Source organism: Tinamus guttatus, unplaced genomic scaffold (assembly GCF_059628265.1).
Source record: "Tinamus guttatus ecotype Peru unplaced genomic scaffold, ASM5962826v1 Tinamus_guttatus_pri_ptg000036l, whole genome shotgun sequence".
NCBI lineage: Eukaryota > Metazoa > Chordata > Aves > Tinamiformes > Tinamidae > Tinamus > Tinamus guttatus.
The window spans coordinates 498,845-517,257 of NW_028288570.1; the positions used below are offsets into that span (position 1 = coordinate 498,845).

General features: G+C 40.1%; 1 protein-coding gene across 1 annotated transcript in view; it reads left to right on the forward strand.

Moving 5' to 3' along the window:
• SIM1 (SIM bHLH transcription factor 1) overlaps positions 1-5,255 on the forward strand; it is a 40,037-nt gene extending 34,782 nt beyond the window's left edge. Inside the window, exons 10-11 of the mRNA XM_088534665.1 lie at positions 1,101-1,506; positions 4,446-5,255. Of these exons, the coding sequence (XP_088390791.1) occupies positions 1,101-1,506; positions 4,446-5,176 (1,137 nt within the window). The 3' untranslated portion in view covers positions 5,177-5,255. The remainder of the gene's footprint in view (positions 1-1,100; positions 1,507-4,445) is intronic.
• The last annotated feature ends 13,158 nt before the right edge of the window (positions 5,256-18,413 follow it).

An 18,413-nucleotide genomic window follows, 5' to 3' on the forward strand; every position in this document is an offset into this window, starting at 1 on the left:
GAACATAAAACAAAATATAATTTTAGATCTGCACAGCCACTGTCCTTTCTTGTTTTTCTTTAAATAACCTATCTTGTCAACAAACGGTATTCACAAATATGAACTAGAATACTGAAAAAAATAGCCAATTAAATGCCAAAATATAAGTAGTTCCACTACTGATGTTGCACAGATGGTTTAAGTTTCTGTAAGTCAGACATATGGTCAGTACTTTCAATTGGGAAGTGCATAAAACCTTGATCCTGGCTGATAATGAGGAGTTTCATAGCAACTCAATCTAATGAAAAGGAAGGTAAGCTTATGTTTGCAGGAGAGAGGCCTAATACCTATTAAAAGAAAAGGCAGAGTGGGCATCTGGAAGGTGAGTGATAGAAGGGGAGAATTCCAAATACATATGTTGTAACACACTGATTTGTGACACAAATGTGCAGTCCTGAAGAGGTGAGCATGCACAGCTTTTGGTCTCATCCCAACCCATAATTGTGAGTGAAATTGATTTAAAAATGCTCCATGAATTTTGACAGCACCAATAAATAAAAAGATTTAAAAATGAGATAGCTAAATCCTAGGAGATTTAATAAGCATTTTTTCCCCCAGAAACTATCCAAAGGTATGAAACACTTAATATGAACATCTAGAAACTGCAAGAACTTGCAAACACGTTCAGTTTCAACTTGACATGAGAGAAGGTATGGGAAGTGTTATTTTGATCCCTTTAAAAAGCACTTTGCAGAGAAGCAGGGGGGCACCGCTGCTGAACATAAGCACTAGCTTTCAAAGCAGTAAGGAAAAACCTGGAAATATTTAAATAATATTGAATTACAACAGTGATGTTGGAGCGCCTAGGGTTGCACATCATAAAGGAGATGGCTGTTAAGGGTTGACACGGGTGTTTTAGACTTTCATGAGATCTGCCCTGTCACGCGCCAGCTCATTACAGAGTGTTAGACATGGGTGGATGAGGAGCTCAGTGAGAAGATGAAGACGTGTGAGCACACTCACAAAAAGACACCCCCTCACACGCGCGCCCTCCACGTCTTTTCAGCTGCTGCCCTTACCTCGGCTTAGTAATTCCCCCCACTCCTCCTTTTGCTTTGCAGTATTCCAGCTTTCACACGGAGCGATCCGAATCTGACCACGAGAGCCAGTGGGGCGGGAGTCCCCTGACCGACACGGCTTCCCCGCAGCTCCTGGAGCCTGCGGACAGGCCGAGCTCGCAGCACCACGACGTCTCCTGCGCCTATCGGCAGTACTCGGACCGCGGCGCGCTCTGCTACGGCTTCGCCCTCGACCACCCTCGCCTGGCCGAAGACAGGCATTTCCACACACAGGCCTGCGAAGGGGGCCGCTGCGAAGCCGGCAGGTACTTCCTCGGCACGCCGCAGCCCGGCAGGGAGAGCTGGTGGGGCTCTCGCTCAGCATTGCCCCTCACAAAGTCGTCCCCTGAGAGCAGGGAAGCCTACGAAAACAGCATGCCCCACATAACCTCCGTGCACAGGATTCACGGTAAGAGATTGCACGGGTTTGCAGAAGCGGCCGTGCCACAGATACAGCAGGAGTTTCCAAGTCACGGCATAGAGCCGCTGCTGCTTAAGTGTGTGGGGAGCCACCGTCCCTGGCAGTGCTCAAGAAATGTGTGGATGAGGCACTTAGAGACATGGTTTAGCAGGCATGGTGGTGATGGGTTTATGGTTAGACCTGATGATCTCGAAGGTCTTTTCCGACCATAATGATTCTATGATTCGGTGTGATATAAGGAGAGAGACCACTGCTGCTTGGCCCTGTCTCAGAGATCGAGCGTGTGGAAGTGAGGAGTACCGACAGTTCAAGCTGAGTTTAACAGTCTGGTATACATGCAGTAATTTCTTCTATATTTTTAATCTGTGAAATTAAAGTAGGAATACTTGATTAAGATCACCTTAAGATGATCTTAATCTTAAGACTTTAAGACCTTGTCTTAAGGAAGGTGCTGAAAATGTGAACAAAATGCCATGCTTAACAAAGTGTATTGTTTCTTTGACCTAAAGTCAGACTGGCCTGGATAAATATATGTAACAAAATTTCAGTTAGAATTAAAGTCATGAAGATATTAAAAATAATAATAAAAAATCTTTAAAGGTTTTTAAGACATTATTTTCCTATATTATTTTTCTAACATTAGAACTATTTGCTGGTCATATCTTATACTGTAAAAGAATGTGCATAAAAACATTAAGAAACTTGTTCTTTGAATAGTCTCGGCCAGACTAAAAGGACAAGTATTAAACTTATTTCTTCAGATTCAAGATGTTTAGATAAAGTTCACGTACATATTCATATGACTGGGTGCTTAAGCAAATGAGATATAAAGAACTTTAGGATTAGCTATTACAATTTACTAAGGACCGCCTAGTCTCGTGTGATACCTGGTTGAAATGACCTGGTGAGATATATTTCAACAAATTTGGATTAGTTTAAATGGTTGCATGTTTGGGGGGAAAAAAGGACTTTTTTGTCTGCATTGGTAAAATATGTAAGAATTACTATATTTTTTTAATTATTATTTAAAACTGAGAATTCAAATAAACTCTTATTTTTTGGTTTCTGACATTTATCTCCTGCTATAATTTTTAGTCAGCTTGAGCCACGGCATTTTCAGCAGGAAGCCTCCAGTCTTGCTTGGTATCCAGCAGGTCGCATAACACATCTTTGGAGACTGATGTTGTTTGAAAATTCAGATGGAAAGGCTGATTGGGATTGGGCATGGGTAAACTCAAAGGTACTTGGGTTTAAAGGCTTAGAGCTGAGAGAAAGAAACTGACCTGCAAAACAGGTCTTAAGGATAGATGCTGCATAAAATAACCCAAATATTTTTCATTTAAATGTGTTTGTCAAACATAAGTGGTATCTATAGAATTCAGAAGAGTGCATGGTTGAGGACTATTTAAACTGGCGTCCTTCCATTGACCTGTAGAATGAGTCTGTTAAAAGCCAGGAAGAACAGTTACAGTCTAATGAAAATTGTGTTGAGAATAGAAAAATGCCTAAGTTAGAGGAAAAGTAAGAGCAAGTTAGAGAAACAGAAGTCCTTAATTTTGTTGAGCAGTGCTATTCTCCACTTTTCTTGTTAAAGCACACTGTCCTTCATTCTGTCTGTTTTTTACATCTGTCATACTTGTGTTTCACTAGCTTTTTCTCCACAAAAAAAAAGAACTAAGAAGAGTATGATGACTTTGCAGGTTACATTATGTTATATGTGTGATAATTCTTGCTAAATATACCAAGACAGTAATACAGAAATATTATATTAAGAAACAAATATAGTAGTGTTAAATAATTATTCCATACTTTTACAGAGTAATCATTCTAAACTGATAATATAATTTGATTTTAGTTTGTTCTTTGGTTTGACTATTTTTCCAGGCACTGCAGTTAAATGCTGTACTGTATTAAAAGTATCTTGTTTCATTGGGCCTTCAGTCTGCATTTAGCTTTGAGATCAAAACTTGACATGTCGCTCTCTATTGAGGAGAGGAACACCTCGGCTTGCCTTGAAAATGTACAAATGTACTAATTTCAGACCTTGGCCTTTCACAAATTAAGCAATTTTTGACAACAATATGTGAACTTTGCTGCCAGAGTAACTTTCTTGGGCTGCTTATTTTTTTCTCCTTTTCTGTTCTTCTCAAATATCCTTTGGTTGGTTACATTTTCCGGTTACATTTTCCCATTCTAAAAGATTTATAAAGAAAATACATAGGGAAATTAGATTTTTTTTTCCAGTAGCCTGTCTAAACTCTCTAAATGTGAGGTTCTTATGAGTTCTTTTGTATCTAATGAATTGTAGCTACTTCATGACTTCCGTTTGGTCACATGACACTATGCCTGCATAATGGCACTTTGGGGCCACAAACTATTCCACAGTGATTTTCCTCACTGTGTTTTACCTCTTGGAAAGAACTAAGAAGATACACTGGAATGATGCACACTTGTAATTCTTTGAAATGTTTGTTTTAACTGTCTTCTCAAGTCACTCAGACTTTGTTGATGCAAACAGGTAGTGAGACATTTCAAATGGGAGCCAGAGCAGAAATATGAGCATCTAATGCAATTCGTCTTGGTATCCTGCCTGGTCACTAAGCTTCTGTATATGCTGGGCCTGTGCAGACCCGTCGCTTGCCATAGTGTGTCTCAAATGGCATCAGATATATGTGCTTAGGTGCTTAAACCTCTTTGTTGTGTGCTATAAAGTCTGTTTATTACTCATTTCATGTGCAGAATGACACTGGAGACTGACTCCTAAAAGCAAGGGTTGTAGGCTCCATGGTCATTTTTGGTGACTTTGTTGCCAGTCACTTGCCTCTGTCTTGCTTTTCTGTCTGTAAAAATAAGTTTTAGAGTACTTATTCTTTAAGACTGTGTGCCACCTTTAACCTCAATGCTTGTCCCCTTTCTCTCTTTCCTAGGGAGAGGACACTGGGATGAGGACAGTGTGGTTAGTTCTCCTGATCCTGGCTCTGCCAGTGAGTCAGGAGATCGATACCGTACTGAGCAGTATCAGAGTAGCCCACATGAACCCAGCAAAATTGAAACTCTAATAAGAGCTACCCAACAAATGATTAAAGAGGAAGAAAACAGACTACAGCTACGGAAAACAACCCCTGATCCACTGGTCTCCATTAATGGCACAGGGAAGAAGCATGCCATTTGTTTTGCAAACTACCCTCAGCAGCAGTTGGCAGGGGACATCTGCCGTGTCCCTACAGTGGCCAACACTCCTCCCTGTGAACACATCCAGCAACGAGATGGAAAGATTATGAGTCCACATGAGAATGACTATGACAACAGCCCCACAACGCTGTCTAGGATAAACAGCCCCAATTCTGACCGAATATCAAAATCTAGTTTGGTACTAGCTAAAGACTACATGCATTCAGACATGTCCCCTCATCAAACCCCAGGGGACCACCCAGCAGCTTCTCCAAATTATTACAGCTCCCACAGGCAGTACTTTGATAAGCATGCTTATACATTAACTGGATATGCGCTGGAGCATTTATATGACACTGATACCATTAGAAACTATTCGCTGGGCTGCAACGGATCACATTTTGATGTAACTTCTCACTTAAGGATGCAGCAAGATCCAGCACAAGGACACAAGGGGACATCTGTTATAATAACCAATGGAAGCTGACACTTTTTCTAAAAACTGTTGTGTGTTAAAAATAATCTTTGAGACATAATTGGAAGATATTCTATGTTTTCATGCCCTTGTTGTTACCAGCATTTGATATACCACAGTGCACTAGAGAGAATAACCTAACATTTTGGGGGATAAGTTGGGATAAGTTAGTTAACACGTTACTATAAAAAAATAAATAAAAATATGCTGGCATGCAGGGTTATAGTGGATGGAGCTAAACTTGGTGCCATGCGAGGTGGAAGGAATGGAAGAGGTCTAGGCACAGAGCACCTGGGGCAGGCAAGCAGAGCAATTTATGCACATGGTGTAAGGGGTGATTTTTTGTAAGTGCTGCCAAAGGCAGCCCTGAACTGCGTGTGCCTCACAGGTCCCAGCCAACAAAGCCGCTATGCACTCTTTTTACACATAAAGCTGGAATGTGTTCCTTTGAAATACACCTCAGTATGTGTACTTCTGGTGATCTGTTTATTCCCTAAAGGCCAGGTGTGTTATGCTGCTCTATGGTATAAAGCATCCATGGCTAACCAACACAAACTCATAAAGGGGAGAAAGGAGAACTCCTCCAAATTTGTATCCTCGTATACTCACATGCATAGTTATTTGCATATGCTTGATTTGAGAGGAGTAAAATGAGTAGTATCCTCATGAATTTTAAGATCAAATGCTTACTTCTACTTTATTTCAAAGAAAGAAAGATGGCCTTTCTCAGTGTAATTTTGAGAAATACGTAAGTCTTGGTTGTCTTGATACAGCAATGGGCGATAGGCCTCAAGTTTTTGAAAGATCACACAAGGCAGGTAGTAGAGTGAAACAGAAGAAAACCAGTAAGCAGAAACAGACAGAAGTGACTGAAATAGGGGGTGGTCCAAGATAAAAACATTTAACCCCGTGGCTATTTGATAATGAATGTAACATAAGGAGAAGTGCATTTAAGTGGCCAAATAATTAATTTAAAATACAAGAGGAACTCAGTAGAATAATGGAAATTTTTCTGTAAAATACAGTTCTGTTAATGTAAAATGTGAAAGGTAAGAATAGACAGAAACTCTATGGTGCTTCTTCCTAATTTTGGGAAAAATTGGGTGTAAATTACAAAAGTGTTGAAGAATGTAAATCTCTAAGTCTTACACACAGTTTAACGTGATAGATACTGCTTCTCAAAAGGAATATGCATTCTTGCTTTGTTTGCAGCAGAAAATGTAAGCGATATCAGGGATCTCAAAATCAGACATATGTACACCAAAAATATCGAGGGAAAATAGGTTCCCAAGAAATTCAACTGCATTAAGACTGCTGATATTATCAGGGCCTGTCCTAGAGTTACAGAAGACATCAAAGGAGGCAGAGGAACTTTTTGCAATTTTTAATAATCTCATGAACAAAGAGGCACTAATTGATTGGAAAAGAGTCAATATAAAACATATGCTTAAAAAGTAAAATAGAGCATTTGTAGTCAGAATTACTAGATCCTTCCTTCTTTGTATGGCATTTATATGAAAGCTCAAAACTGTCTGCAAATGAGGCAGGGCCACTGCTCCTCATTATCCCAACCTGGAGAAAAAGGGGTCTTGAGGTGGTCACTAAAATGAGATTAGCACTACAGGCCAGCTTCATTTGTAACATTAAGAAGCTGGACATATGGGATTGAGTCATCAGTGAGACTAAATATAAACCAGCATGCTAGGGGTGGGTTAAAAATATCTATTTTCATATAAAACTAATCAGAAGCAAAAGCTAAATAATAACAATATAAGCCACGTAAGTAGAGATGTACTTGAAAGCAGAGGAAATTACCTCTCTGAACTTGGAATATTGTGTATAGTTCCGATCACTCCACGGCAGATTGTGAATCTTGAATTGGGTAGTACTTCACTCCATAAGCAACCTCTGTTGACTGCAGTGTGATCACTCATGGTGAAATGTACGTTGAACACAAGGAAGAGCAACATAGTCTGGTCTTTATTACCCGAAGCTCATAATAGAAAAGGTGGAGCAGAGCTCAGCAAAAAGATAAAGAGCCTGAAAGATCTAATAAAAACTTAAAATAAACTGGGTCTGTCATCTTTGTAAAAGGAAAGAGTAAGAGGGAATGTCACTGGTGTGCACCAAGCTCTGCACAGAGGAGAGATAAATAATGGTCTAAAACTATTTGAACTAGTGGCAGACATGAGAGACAGGGCATTGAATGCTAGCCAAGGCAAAATGAGAACAAAATGATTTGGCAAGAAGTTTATTTGACAAGCTGCCAAATGAATAACAAAGGTCATAAAGAGAAGCAGCTACAGATTTTTGTTTGTTTGTTTTAAGATAAAAACAAGGCAGATGATAATTGAAGGGAAAGAAAACACTGACAACTGCTAACTCAGAGGAAGGAATGGACCAAAATGGACTTCTTTCAGCCCAACAATTGTATATGTTCCTAAAACAGAGGAATGAGAAGTATTTTTGATAATTCTAGTTCTGGATACATATTTATTTCATTTATTCCTATGAATAATACAAATAAATTTGTACTTGGTGTCTCATTGTACAGCATTAAAATACATTTTGCAAAGTAAATTAGAGTAGAGGTATACAGAATCCTATTACATCTACTAGTACATATAAAAAATGAATCTAAATGTCAATATTATTTTGTATCGCAGCAGTTTCCTAAACTGGTTGTGTGAATGGGATTTTGTCGGCACCCAGGTTTCCTGGGGTCACCAAGCACTGTCGTTATCAAACCTTTAATTAGCAGGCAATAGAGTTCCACAGAGTAGCTGCAGTTCCCTGGTTTAGGTCTAATGGACCACAAGCATTTAGGGAAACAACAGTTTGGGTGCTGTTGTATTTGCAGTCTGACAGGCACTTCCGAAAAAATTGAAGACTTATAAAATAAACAGGCACAATATAGGATGCTTATATTCTATATTACATCACCTAGGAAAAAAAAAGCCAGTGTGTTACGCAATAAAAAATCCCTATTGTAATCCCATTTACTGTAATCCCCAAGCCTTTCCAAATTGTATCTATTTGCAATAGCTCCAGTCCGCTACAATGACAAATGCAAAGAAATGCACTGTAATAACTAGACTCCCTAATCTATTGGTAGAGACGTGGAAGGGCCTGTACCTGCCGCCACGCTGCACTGCAAGCAAAGGCTGACACTTTCTCACCCCTCTGTGGGATTCCAGCAACTGCTGCTCCTTCTTTAGTCCTCCAGCACCATGTGCTGCAGATGATAGATCCTTTTGTCAGCTAATTTGCCATCTCGCTTCCTTAGATAGTCAGAAATTTCTTTTTAATTGGCAGCATCAATTCTTGTAAACGTAGAACCTGCATGCTATGCGATACATGACAGCAAGTTTGCAATCTTAATTATAGCATATAATATCATTACAGCTCATATAACATATACTTTTCAATATGGTATAAAGCATATCTTTTCCAGTATGTATTTATTTAATTCTAATTTTTGTTCAGTATCCTTCAAGGATACATTCTTCTTCTTTCTTTTCCTTTTCTAAATGAAATGAAATGAGGTATTTTGGAAAATTCATAAATGCAAGGCATTTGTACTGAATATATCTCAAATATATCACGTAAGTTAAAGGCTATCACTTTAAAACAGATCTACAGGTTTTGTTTAGGCGGAGGAACAGTATAAATTGATGTGTTTCTTCATTCTCTAACTTAATAGTGTTTCACAGTTACCTATTAACACCAAACTATTTTTTTAGCTCCAACTATGGAATGAACACAGCTCTTCCAAATAATTTCTTACTGAATGCAGTGAATGATGCACTACAGTTTTTGTTGTTCCCTTTTAAAAGACCAAAAAAAAGTCATTAATAAAAAAATTGCATCCTGGGAGCATGGAATTTGTCACTGTGAGTGAATGTGCTTAGCAATTCATAAATTAAAGTATGAACCTTACTCAGCAATGTGTCCCATTGACTCAAATGGGAAAATTTGTGGAGTAAGATACTACTTAATGTGTGTAAGGGCAAAAGAAGTTGACTTATAGTGACTTAACATTAGCATTTGTGTTTGTTTGAATCTTTTTCTGATTCTCAAGATGTGAATATGGAAACTAGGAAAGACAATGGCTGCAAAGGCTGTTTTTTATACAGACTTTGAAAAAAAATGAGTGCACGTCTTTTCACTGAAGAGACCCAAAAGCATTTCTTAAGCTTTCCATGGCTTTTGATGATGTACCTGCAATACTGCCACAGGTTACATTGTGAAATCCTGCTTATACAAACCCTGTTAATCCCTCTTATCTGAATCTCATTTTTACCTCTGGACATGCACCATTTATTCAACAATTTCGCTAAATGTGTTAACCACCATATGTTCATTTCTGTGCATATCCTGAATGAGTTGAGGAAAAAAAAATCCATGCTTATGTAGTAGTTCTGGAGAAGGTAGAGCCACAGTAGAAAATCTGTCTGGCTCTTGCACAGGCCAATGGACTTTTCAGTTACGGAGCAAAGCTATGGCAACTGCACGAGTTTCACACCTTGAGCATGCAAAGCTCTTTAAAAGGGGAATTACAGCACATTGTTCCAGGATAAGGCCTAGTTAGGTATATTTTAATTAATATCTGTCAGCAAATAGATTCAGGTTCTGGTTTTCTTTTCTATGAGTCACAAATTTATCAACAAAAGCTGAGAGACTGAAGGCAACATGAGTTTTCATATTAAAGGTGTATGATCTTGTTTTGTTGTAGGTATATTGGATTAGCTCCAGAAGTCTCCACACACTGGTACTGAATAAATAACCTGTATTATGTTATTTGCAGTTAGCATTGATGGTTAAATATTCTGACTGTGTGCACTGAGACAAAACAAAAAGCCCGACACAATGCTTTTCTCTAATCCTTAGCCTGGTGTTTGTAAAGCCCACTAGAGGCATAGCTGAGAGTTTAGCAAAGTATTTTTACTGACTTCTATTCTGAAGAAGAAAAAAAAAAGTTGCCTGTTTGGAATGGTGAGTACCAGTGCAGCTCCATTTCACTGTTCCTTAGAGCGTTTATTAATGAAAAAAAAAAAAAACCAAACAAAAACTATGGCTAAACATCACTGAGATGTTTAGCTCATATATAAAAGCTATGTGGTTAAATCTAACTGTAAGTTGGTAAGAATACATCTTTTTCTGAAGAAAAAGTAATTTATGATTCCATCTATGAAGTTGTACTCAAAAGGAAACAGGCTGAAACAAAACTTTTTTACCTGGTTTTATTCACTATTTAGCTCTCCTCTCACATGGAGTTCCCAAGATTTCCTGTTGCTCTAGGATTTAAAGTATAATTTTAAAATATTTTTATTTATTGCAATTTTGACTGCATGTGGATTTTTTTCGGATCTCAACACAGTGGAAAGTTTGGTAATACAAGAAATAATCCTGTTAATACATCATAAAATATTAGTACCTTTGCATTTCTACAAAAATAAGGTCTATTAGGAAAGGCACTGCAACTTTTTCCCAAGGTGAATATTGCAACACATAGAATATATTAATCTATGAAAAAAGAGTACTTGAGAAATACTAAAACATTTCATGTTTGCTTTAAACCAATGGGTTATATTTATGGAAAAAAAAGACACCAACTGCCAGCATTTCAAAAACCATGCCTTGCAATGTATAGGGTCTAGTGACATCGTAGCAGAACATCTGTAATTTGAATTTTTCCTTTGGAATGTAATGTAGGAAACAAGACTTAGTTATGTCAACAATATCTTGCAAAGTGTTCCCATTTATAATTATTTATATTGTAAATAGCTTTCTGAAGTAAATTTGAAGTTAATGTGCATAAGATGTATTTATTATGTGAAGATTTTTTTGGTTTAAAATATAGCTACCAATATGCAATTTTTGTCTGGTTTTCTAAGTTTTTAAACTAAGAGTTGCCCTGTACAAGATATATTTTTAGGAATTAATTTTGATTGTGCAGGCTATTTTTCAGAATCTGGAGGGGACATAGAAGAAATCATTTAGTTGGATTCCTGTAAAATGCTTTAAAAACTTGAATAAAGTCTAGCAAAATATGACAGGACACTGATAAGATACTGCTATAAGATACTGCTATTTACTGATTTACCATGACTAAATTAAGATTAATTGTCTACCTTGTGGGATATTCTGCCATACACCATCCTGTCCCTGAGAATCAGCATGCTGACTTGGAGCACGAGGCCACTTAAGTGCTTAAAATCCTATTTTCAGACTAAGTGCAGCATAATGCCAAATAAATAGATTAGAAAGCTGCTAAATTGCATTCTGATCACAGAAATGACTATTACTTGGGCTTGTATACTCATATAGTTCATTCCAAACATAGTAACGCATTGCACAGACTTCAGGCCATCCAGTTAGGTCCTTCTTAGCCTGTTTTTTTTTTGCGGTTACAGTTCCTACAGCTTTCAAACAACAGTCTCTTGGTAACTCCTGTGGAAGCTCTTCTCTAGAGGGAAGCAAGAGCCAGATTAGTGGTACCAATGAGTAAAGGGAGCTGATTCTGCAGCCAGGTGAGAAAGCAGCTCTCCAGGAAAAGGGAGTCCCAGATTCCACTTTTTATGGGGTTGTTCACATATTCACAAAGCACAAGATAAAATACATAACCAGTGTGTATTAGACTAGGGGAGGGGACACAAGCTACACAGAAGAGTCAGTCCCAAATAAATTAAATGCAGAAAGAAGATGCACAGAATCACAGAAATCACAGAATGCTTCAGGTTAGAAGGACCTCTAGAGATCATCTAGTCCAACCCCCCTGCTCCAGCAGGGACACCTCGAGCACATGACACAGGGTGGAATCCAGGTGGGTTTGGAAGATCTCCAGAGAAGGAGAGTCTGCAACCTCTCTGGGCAGCCTGTTCCAGGGCTCTGTCACCCTCACAGAAAAGTTCTTACTCATATGAAGGTGGAACTTCCTGTGTTTCAACCGACACTCGTAACCCCTCATCCTGCCACCAGCCACCATGGAGAAGAGCCTGGTTCAATCCTCTCTACAATCACCCCTCAGATACTTGAACATGTGATCAGATCTCCTCTCAGTCTTCTTTTCTCCAGACTAAACAGGCCCAGCTAGCTTAGTCTTTCCTCATACAATAGATGCTCCAGTCCCTTAATCATCTTTGTGTCTCTCCCCTGGACTCTCTAGAAGCTCAATGTCCTTCTTGTACTGGGGAGCCTAGAACTGCACACAGTACTCCAGGTGTGGCCTCACCAGAGCCGAGTAGAGAGGCAGGATCACCTCCCTCGACCTGCTGGCAACGCTCCTCCTGATGCAGGCCAGGATCCCATTGGCCATCTTGGCCACAAGGGCACACTGCTGACTCATGGTTAACCTGTTGTCAACCAGGACTCCTAAATCCCACCCCACGGGGCTGCTTTCCAGCAGGTCAACCTCTAATCTGTGCTGGTGCCTGGGGTTATTCTTCCCCAGGTGCAGGACCCTGCACTTGTCCTTGTTGAACCTCAGGAGGTTCCTCTCTGCCAAACTCTCCATCCTGTCTAGGTCTCTCTGAATGGCAGCACAGCCCTTGAGTGTCGGGCCACTCCTGCCAGTCTGGTGTCATCTGCAAACTTGCTGAGGGTGCACCCTGTGCCCTTGTCTAAGTCATTGATGAACCAGCTGAAGAGCACAGGGTCCAGTACTGACCCCTGCGGGACACCACTGGTTGCATGTCTCCATCCAGACTTGGCCCCATTTATCACCACCCTCTGGGCTCTGCCATCCAGCCGGTCCTCAATTCACTTAACAGTCCACACTTCCTAAGCTTTCCTATGAGGATGTTATGGGAGCCTGTGTCGAAAGCCTTGCTGAAGTCAAGGTAAACCACATTCACAGCTCTCCCATCATCCACAGAGCTAGTCACCTCATCATAGAAGGCTATCAGGTTTGTCAGACATGAATTTCCCTTGATGAATCCATGCTGACTACTCCTGATCACCTTCTTTTCCTTGACATACCTAGAGATGGTCTCTAGGATGAGATGCTCCATCACCTTTCCGGGGAAATGCAGTTGTGCCTCTGCAGATGCAGTTGTGTCTCTGTCCCCTCGCTTCTGAGAAGGCTCAGGTGCTCAGTTCTCAGAGGCGTTCCAAGGATTAGGGAATTCTTTGCAGCCGAGTTAGATGTTTCAGCTTCATTCAGGCATGTATTACTTACTTTGCCCAGTTCCTCTCGGCCTAAATTTGGCTGTGGTTCTAAATGCAGAGGTAGAAAATGTGATCTTTTCTCCAGTGATGCTGTCTAGCTGTGCAAAATGTGTTGTGTTTTTCCTTCCTTCCTTCCTTCCTTCCTTCCTTCCTTCCTTCCTTCCTTCCTTCCTTCCTTCCTTCCTTCCTTCCTTCCTTCCTTCCTTCCTTCCTTCCTTCCTTCCTTCCTTCCTTCCTTCCTTCCTTCCTTCCTTCCTTCCTTCCTTCCTTCCTTCCTTCCTTCCTTCCTTCCTTCCTTCCTTCCTTCCTTCCTTCCTTCCTTCCTTCCTTCCTTCCTTCCTCCCTCCCTCCCTCCCTTCCTTCCTTCCTTCCTCCCTCCCTCCCTTTCTTCCTTCCTTCCTTCCTTCCTTCCTTCCTTCTGGCTGGGTGAGTTTTTTCAGAGTTTTTTCAGACATGTCTCATTTTGACTTACCTCTGCTGCCTCTGAAGCCTATGCTGATGCTAGGTCACTGAGACCAAAAGGCGTCAGTGGGTGAAAAAAGAAGATGCAAATCTCAACATTATCTCAGACGCTGCAGGCTGAACGTCCTGCAGCAGCATTGCTGGCTCATCAGTCTCTCTGCTAGTGCTTAGGAGAGCACCCACTGCCCTCTGCTCTCTACTCACTCTCAACTTCTATGCTCATTGGCAAACGGCTCTCAGTTGAGGAAATCTGCTGTCATAGCCACTGTAATAAAAGTGTGTGATACCATCAGGAACTTCCTCTATCTCCATATGGTGGCCAGCAGAGGCTTTGGCATCAGCTGCTTCATTTGATGCAGCTTTTCTGACTGTCAGAAGGTTGCAAATAGCCTGCTGCTATGCAGCCCACCATGCCTGTGAGCATGCAAAGAGAAAGCATGAAACCTGACAGACTATCTGGCATCTTCATGGACATTAATGCACAAAATACTTGCATCTTGTAATATTTTAGTCTTTTTGCACAGAGAGGCACTGGTATTGCCTCTCTGAGCAGCATTGGACACTCAGCTTGCTCTCACATCTTTTGAGGTGATGATTAAATGTATCTGAGCAGAGTGGACTGCAAGAGTGGATCTGATGTGAATGCCTAAAGGATGGTCTTCTGAATACCCATGTGTTACTGCAGATTGATGCACCTTTCACCATCTCCAAAACACCAGCGAGAAGCCACTTCATCAAGGCAGAGCAAGATGAGATATTAAAGTCCTAGCTTGTCACCACTGCAACTCACAGGCTTGGCTCTCCTGAATGAAGTGTAGACTATTGGACATATGTGTGCTTGCACAGTCCAGAAGTCGGGTGCATTGCTACCTACGCAGGAAAACAGCTGGGCCTGATAAGCATCCAACACTACTCACCTCCACGGATCGCCCTCTCTCTCAGCCTCAGGGTAGTCATTCCTTTTTTCCAACTGGCAACCATCTCATTTTGGGCTATTTTGCCACTGTCCTTTGCATTTCCCTTTCCTCCCTCCTGCCCAAGCACTGGGCTTGCATGTGTTTTCATAAATTCTGCGACCCAGCTTTCCCAGCAAGGGTCCTCTGCTGATGCTAAAAATCAAGTTTCCTTTTCATGAGGAAAATGGATATCTGGCAAATGTTTCTATCACCTGTATTTGACTCTTCTTTTGTCTCCTTTATGCAGCTGATGTAAACTCCATGCTGAGGACCCTGCAATCATTTTTTGCCCCAGCATTAGTTCTGCTACAAGAAAGTTATTTGTTGGGAGAATGGAAGTGATGAGCTATTTAGAAAAGCTGCAGACAAAAGATGATAGATGCCCTTAGTATGCCAGATACACTTACTGCTTCAGCAGCATTGCAAAATACAGTCATTCTTGGCCTGCAAGGAGAACACAATGATGAAAACTAAAACTGGAAGGCATATGCCTGTGCTGGAAGATAACAACAGAAACCACTATGAGATGTACCTGAGATGGAAATTTGACATTTTTGCATATATTAAATTGCATGCAAATATTTATGTTCATTAGTATTGTTCATCTCATAATTATTCATTCATTCTTCATGAGCTGTCATCATCTTTGTCTTCTTTATCATGTTATCTATATTTATATCTATACTCTTTTTCATCTAAAAATAAAAACCTATAATAAAAATAATATAAACGTACAATGGAAAGCATGAATGAGGACCAGTAAATAAAAATCAGAAAGTATCATTATATTTCAAGCTTTTAATTGACTATACCGATTTTTAGGTATCCAGTTTATCTTATGGCTGTATCTATGGCATGGTACATGCCGCAGGAGAGCCATCTTTCACTTCCAGCAGTATTCCTAGGAATAGTTGCATACTACAGCAAACCTGTGCTACAGACAGATAAACTTCTATATTATCTAATGTGCAACATTAATGTATGTGTTTTTATTTAGCATGAGGAAAAACAGGTCAAAATGGGGAAGAAAACCTAAGATTTGTCTTAAAATAGGATGCCTCCAGGTTCTCCTCATAACGTAGTGCCAGAGATCATTTGGTTCACTTTGAAAGGACATACTGGAATCTTTCTATGACTTTTTAAAACCACCCTTGAAGCTTGAGGTATAATTATGAGCTGCTCAGTCTCATGGGATAAGTTAGAGAATAAAGAAAGATTGTAAAGATGGGATCCTTTGGCTCTTTCACTATCCAGCAAAACTGAACGAACATCAAGAAAAATACTCCAATCACAGGAGAATAAGCTCATCTTCAGTCTTGCCTATAATCAGAGAAGGTACTTTTCTGGACTTGACCTTTCTCACGGACAGTGAGGCAGCTGGTGAGACCCTTTTTGCCTGCACAAGTTGGCCAAATTCTGTGTTTGAAAGTCAGTGTTTTCCACAGGGACAACATATCCCATCAAAGCACACACAGATCTCAGTGTGCTGAGCTTTTTGCTACTTTGCTTTTACTTTACATTCATTTGGTGCCCAGGATGGGGAGACTGAAAGCAGCTTATGCAGTTCTAACAGGAGTCAAATCCATTTTTCATCTGATGCTTCCTATTTTTGATTCTGACACAAGACATTTCATCAGGCCATGAATTATTTTTACAAAAGTAGGATCTTGTCTTGTCCGTCTGGATGCTCTGTGGAACAGTTGTGTCTTTTTTCTTTTTCTGTTTAAGAATCCCAGCGAAAGACATCCTTTGTGTTTTTAATTTGCAACTCATCAGCCCGAGGTGAAAAATATAGCGTTAATGTTATGCCTATTTTAGTCAAGGGCTCAACTGTGCATTTTGATGTTAAGTTTCTGCTTTTTCTTTAATTACAAAAGCAGAGCCTTTTTTTTTCTTTAGTGCTTTCTAGTTAACCTCCAAAACAACTACAAAATATTAGAATGACTCCAGCATCCTCTCTAGCATGAATGTTTTTTGAGCTTACAAGAAATGCCCACAGTTTCATTAGACTGGTTATCTGACAGACTGCTCATAGAAAACAGCTGATTCTTATTTTTTTTTTAACTTCCTGTGATCAATCTTCTTGGCTACAGCAGTAAATATGCTAAACTGCAGGTGCCAGCAAGCTTTGAGACAGTCTGAGCGTGAATGCTGCGTCCCAGTTCTGCTTTGCATGTCGTCAAATGGCGCTTACCTCGTGTGCAACTATTTGGCCTTTTTGTAACCAGGCTTTATAACTTAATATGTGCTTATTTACTTATGGAATTAGATCCAGTGTGGGAGAGAGGCAAAGCAGCCAGTGGTTTCAGGGTTTAGTAAATAATCTAAGCTTTGTTCAGTTTTGCTCTAGGTCAGGCTGCTGCATGGAGTAATTCCATATGGCAACCTGATTTGAGCTTACTCAAAGTAAACCTTAAAATGGGTTTTGGCAAAATCCGTCCACCCATCAGGAAACCATTCTCAGTTTCTGCTGAGGATTTCCTGATAGCTTGCTTTATTTAAAAAAGAAACAACAAAAAAACACCACCAAAAGAGAAAAACTTTGAAACTTTTTTTTTTTTTTTTTTTTTTTTTTTTACTATTTGAATTCATCCTTCTGCCCCCGCTTTGCCTGCTGCAGATGTCACGAGCAGGGCTTCAAGGACCTTGCCCCTGCTCTGCCTTCCTCGTGGGCTCTTTCCTGCTCCTTTGGGTGAACCCAGCAGGGTGCTGCCCACGAGGGAACGGCAGTGCCTGCTGCCTCTTGGCCCTCGCTCCCCTGCTTAAATGTTAACATGGCAATTTTGAGCATTGAGAGAGCCTTCTCCGGTGTTTAAAGTCAAGGGGTGAAAGCTTAGCATTTATGAGGTTGATGGCTGAAATACTTTGGTCCCACTGAAGTTTGGCCACAAATGCCAAACCGTTTTGAAAACAACCCTGGAGGCAGCTCCTCAATGCGCCTCCCTCAGGAGAGTGAGTGAAAGCCTGTGGAAACAGACAGATTTACTCAATGTCCAAAGCAAACATAATTTAATAAAAATCAGATAGTGAAGCCGGCACATGTACAAAATCCTCTTTTGTCATTTATCTGAACGATGTCAAATAAGAATAAAAACCTTAGGATAAAACTTGGAATAGACAGTGAAAATTCTAGCGGGGCTGTTTCAAAGGGAGGCTCTTAGGAAAAGCTGCTGATTGAAATCAATATAACAAGACCTGGAATCTGAAAAGACCATTTCTGAGACCTGAGAGGGTCACTGAACAAAAGTGTCAGCTGATGGTATTCAGACCGCAATTGCCTTCACCAGGGTGCTTTGCTGTTTGCTTAAGTAGCTGGCGGCTGAGCACACATTTAGCAATTCTACCTGGGGGAAGGGATGTTTTAAAGGATTTGGTAGTATAAGCATATGGTGATGGAGACGTGGAGGTCCTTTGTCATTCACATTAACATATCACAGATTCTTTGCATTAATCAAAATTTGATTAATGTGCTTTTTAATGAAGAAAAATTTAAAAGGATTGAAGCTCGCTCTTTTCCCCTTCTTTTCCTCAAACACATTTATTCACCTGACTTTTTAACATGTTGTAGTTTATCACACAGGACTCTTTTTAAAAGGGCCCTGGTTAATATGTTCATTTTCACATGATAGTAACAGATCACGTCTTGATATTCTTTTATTTGT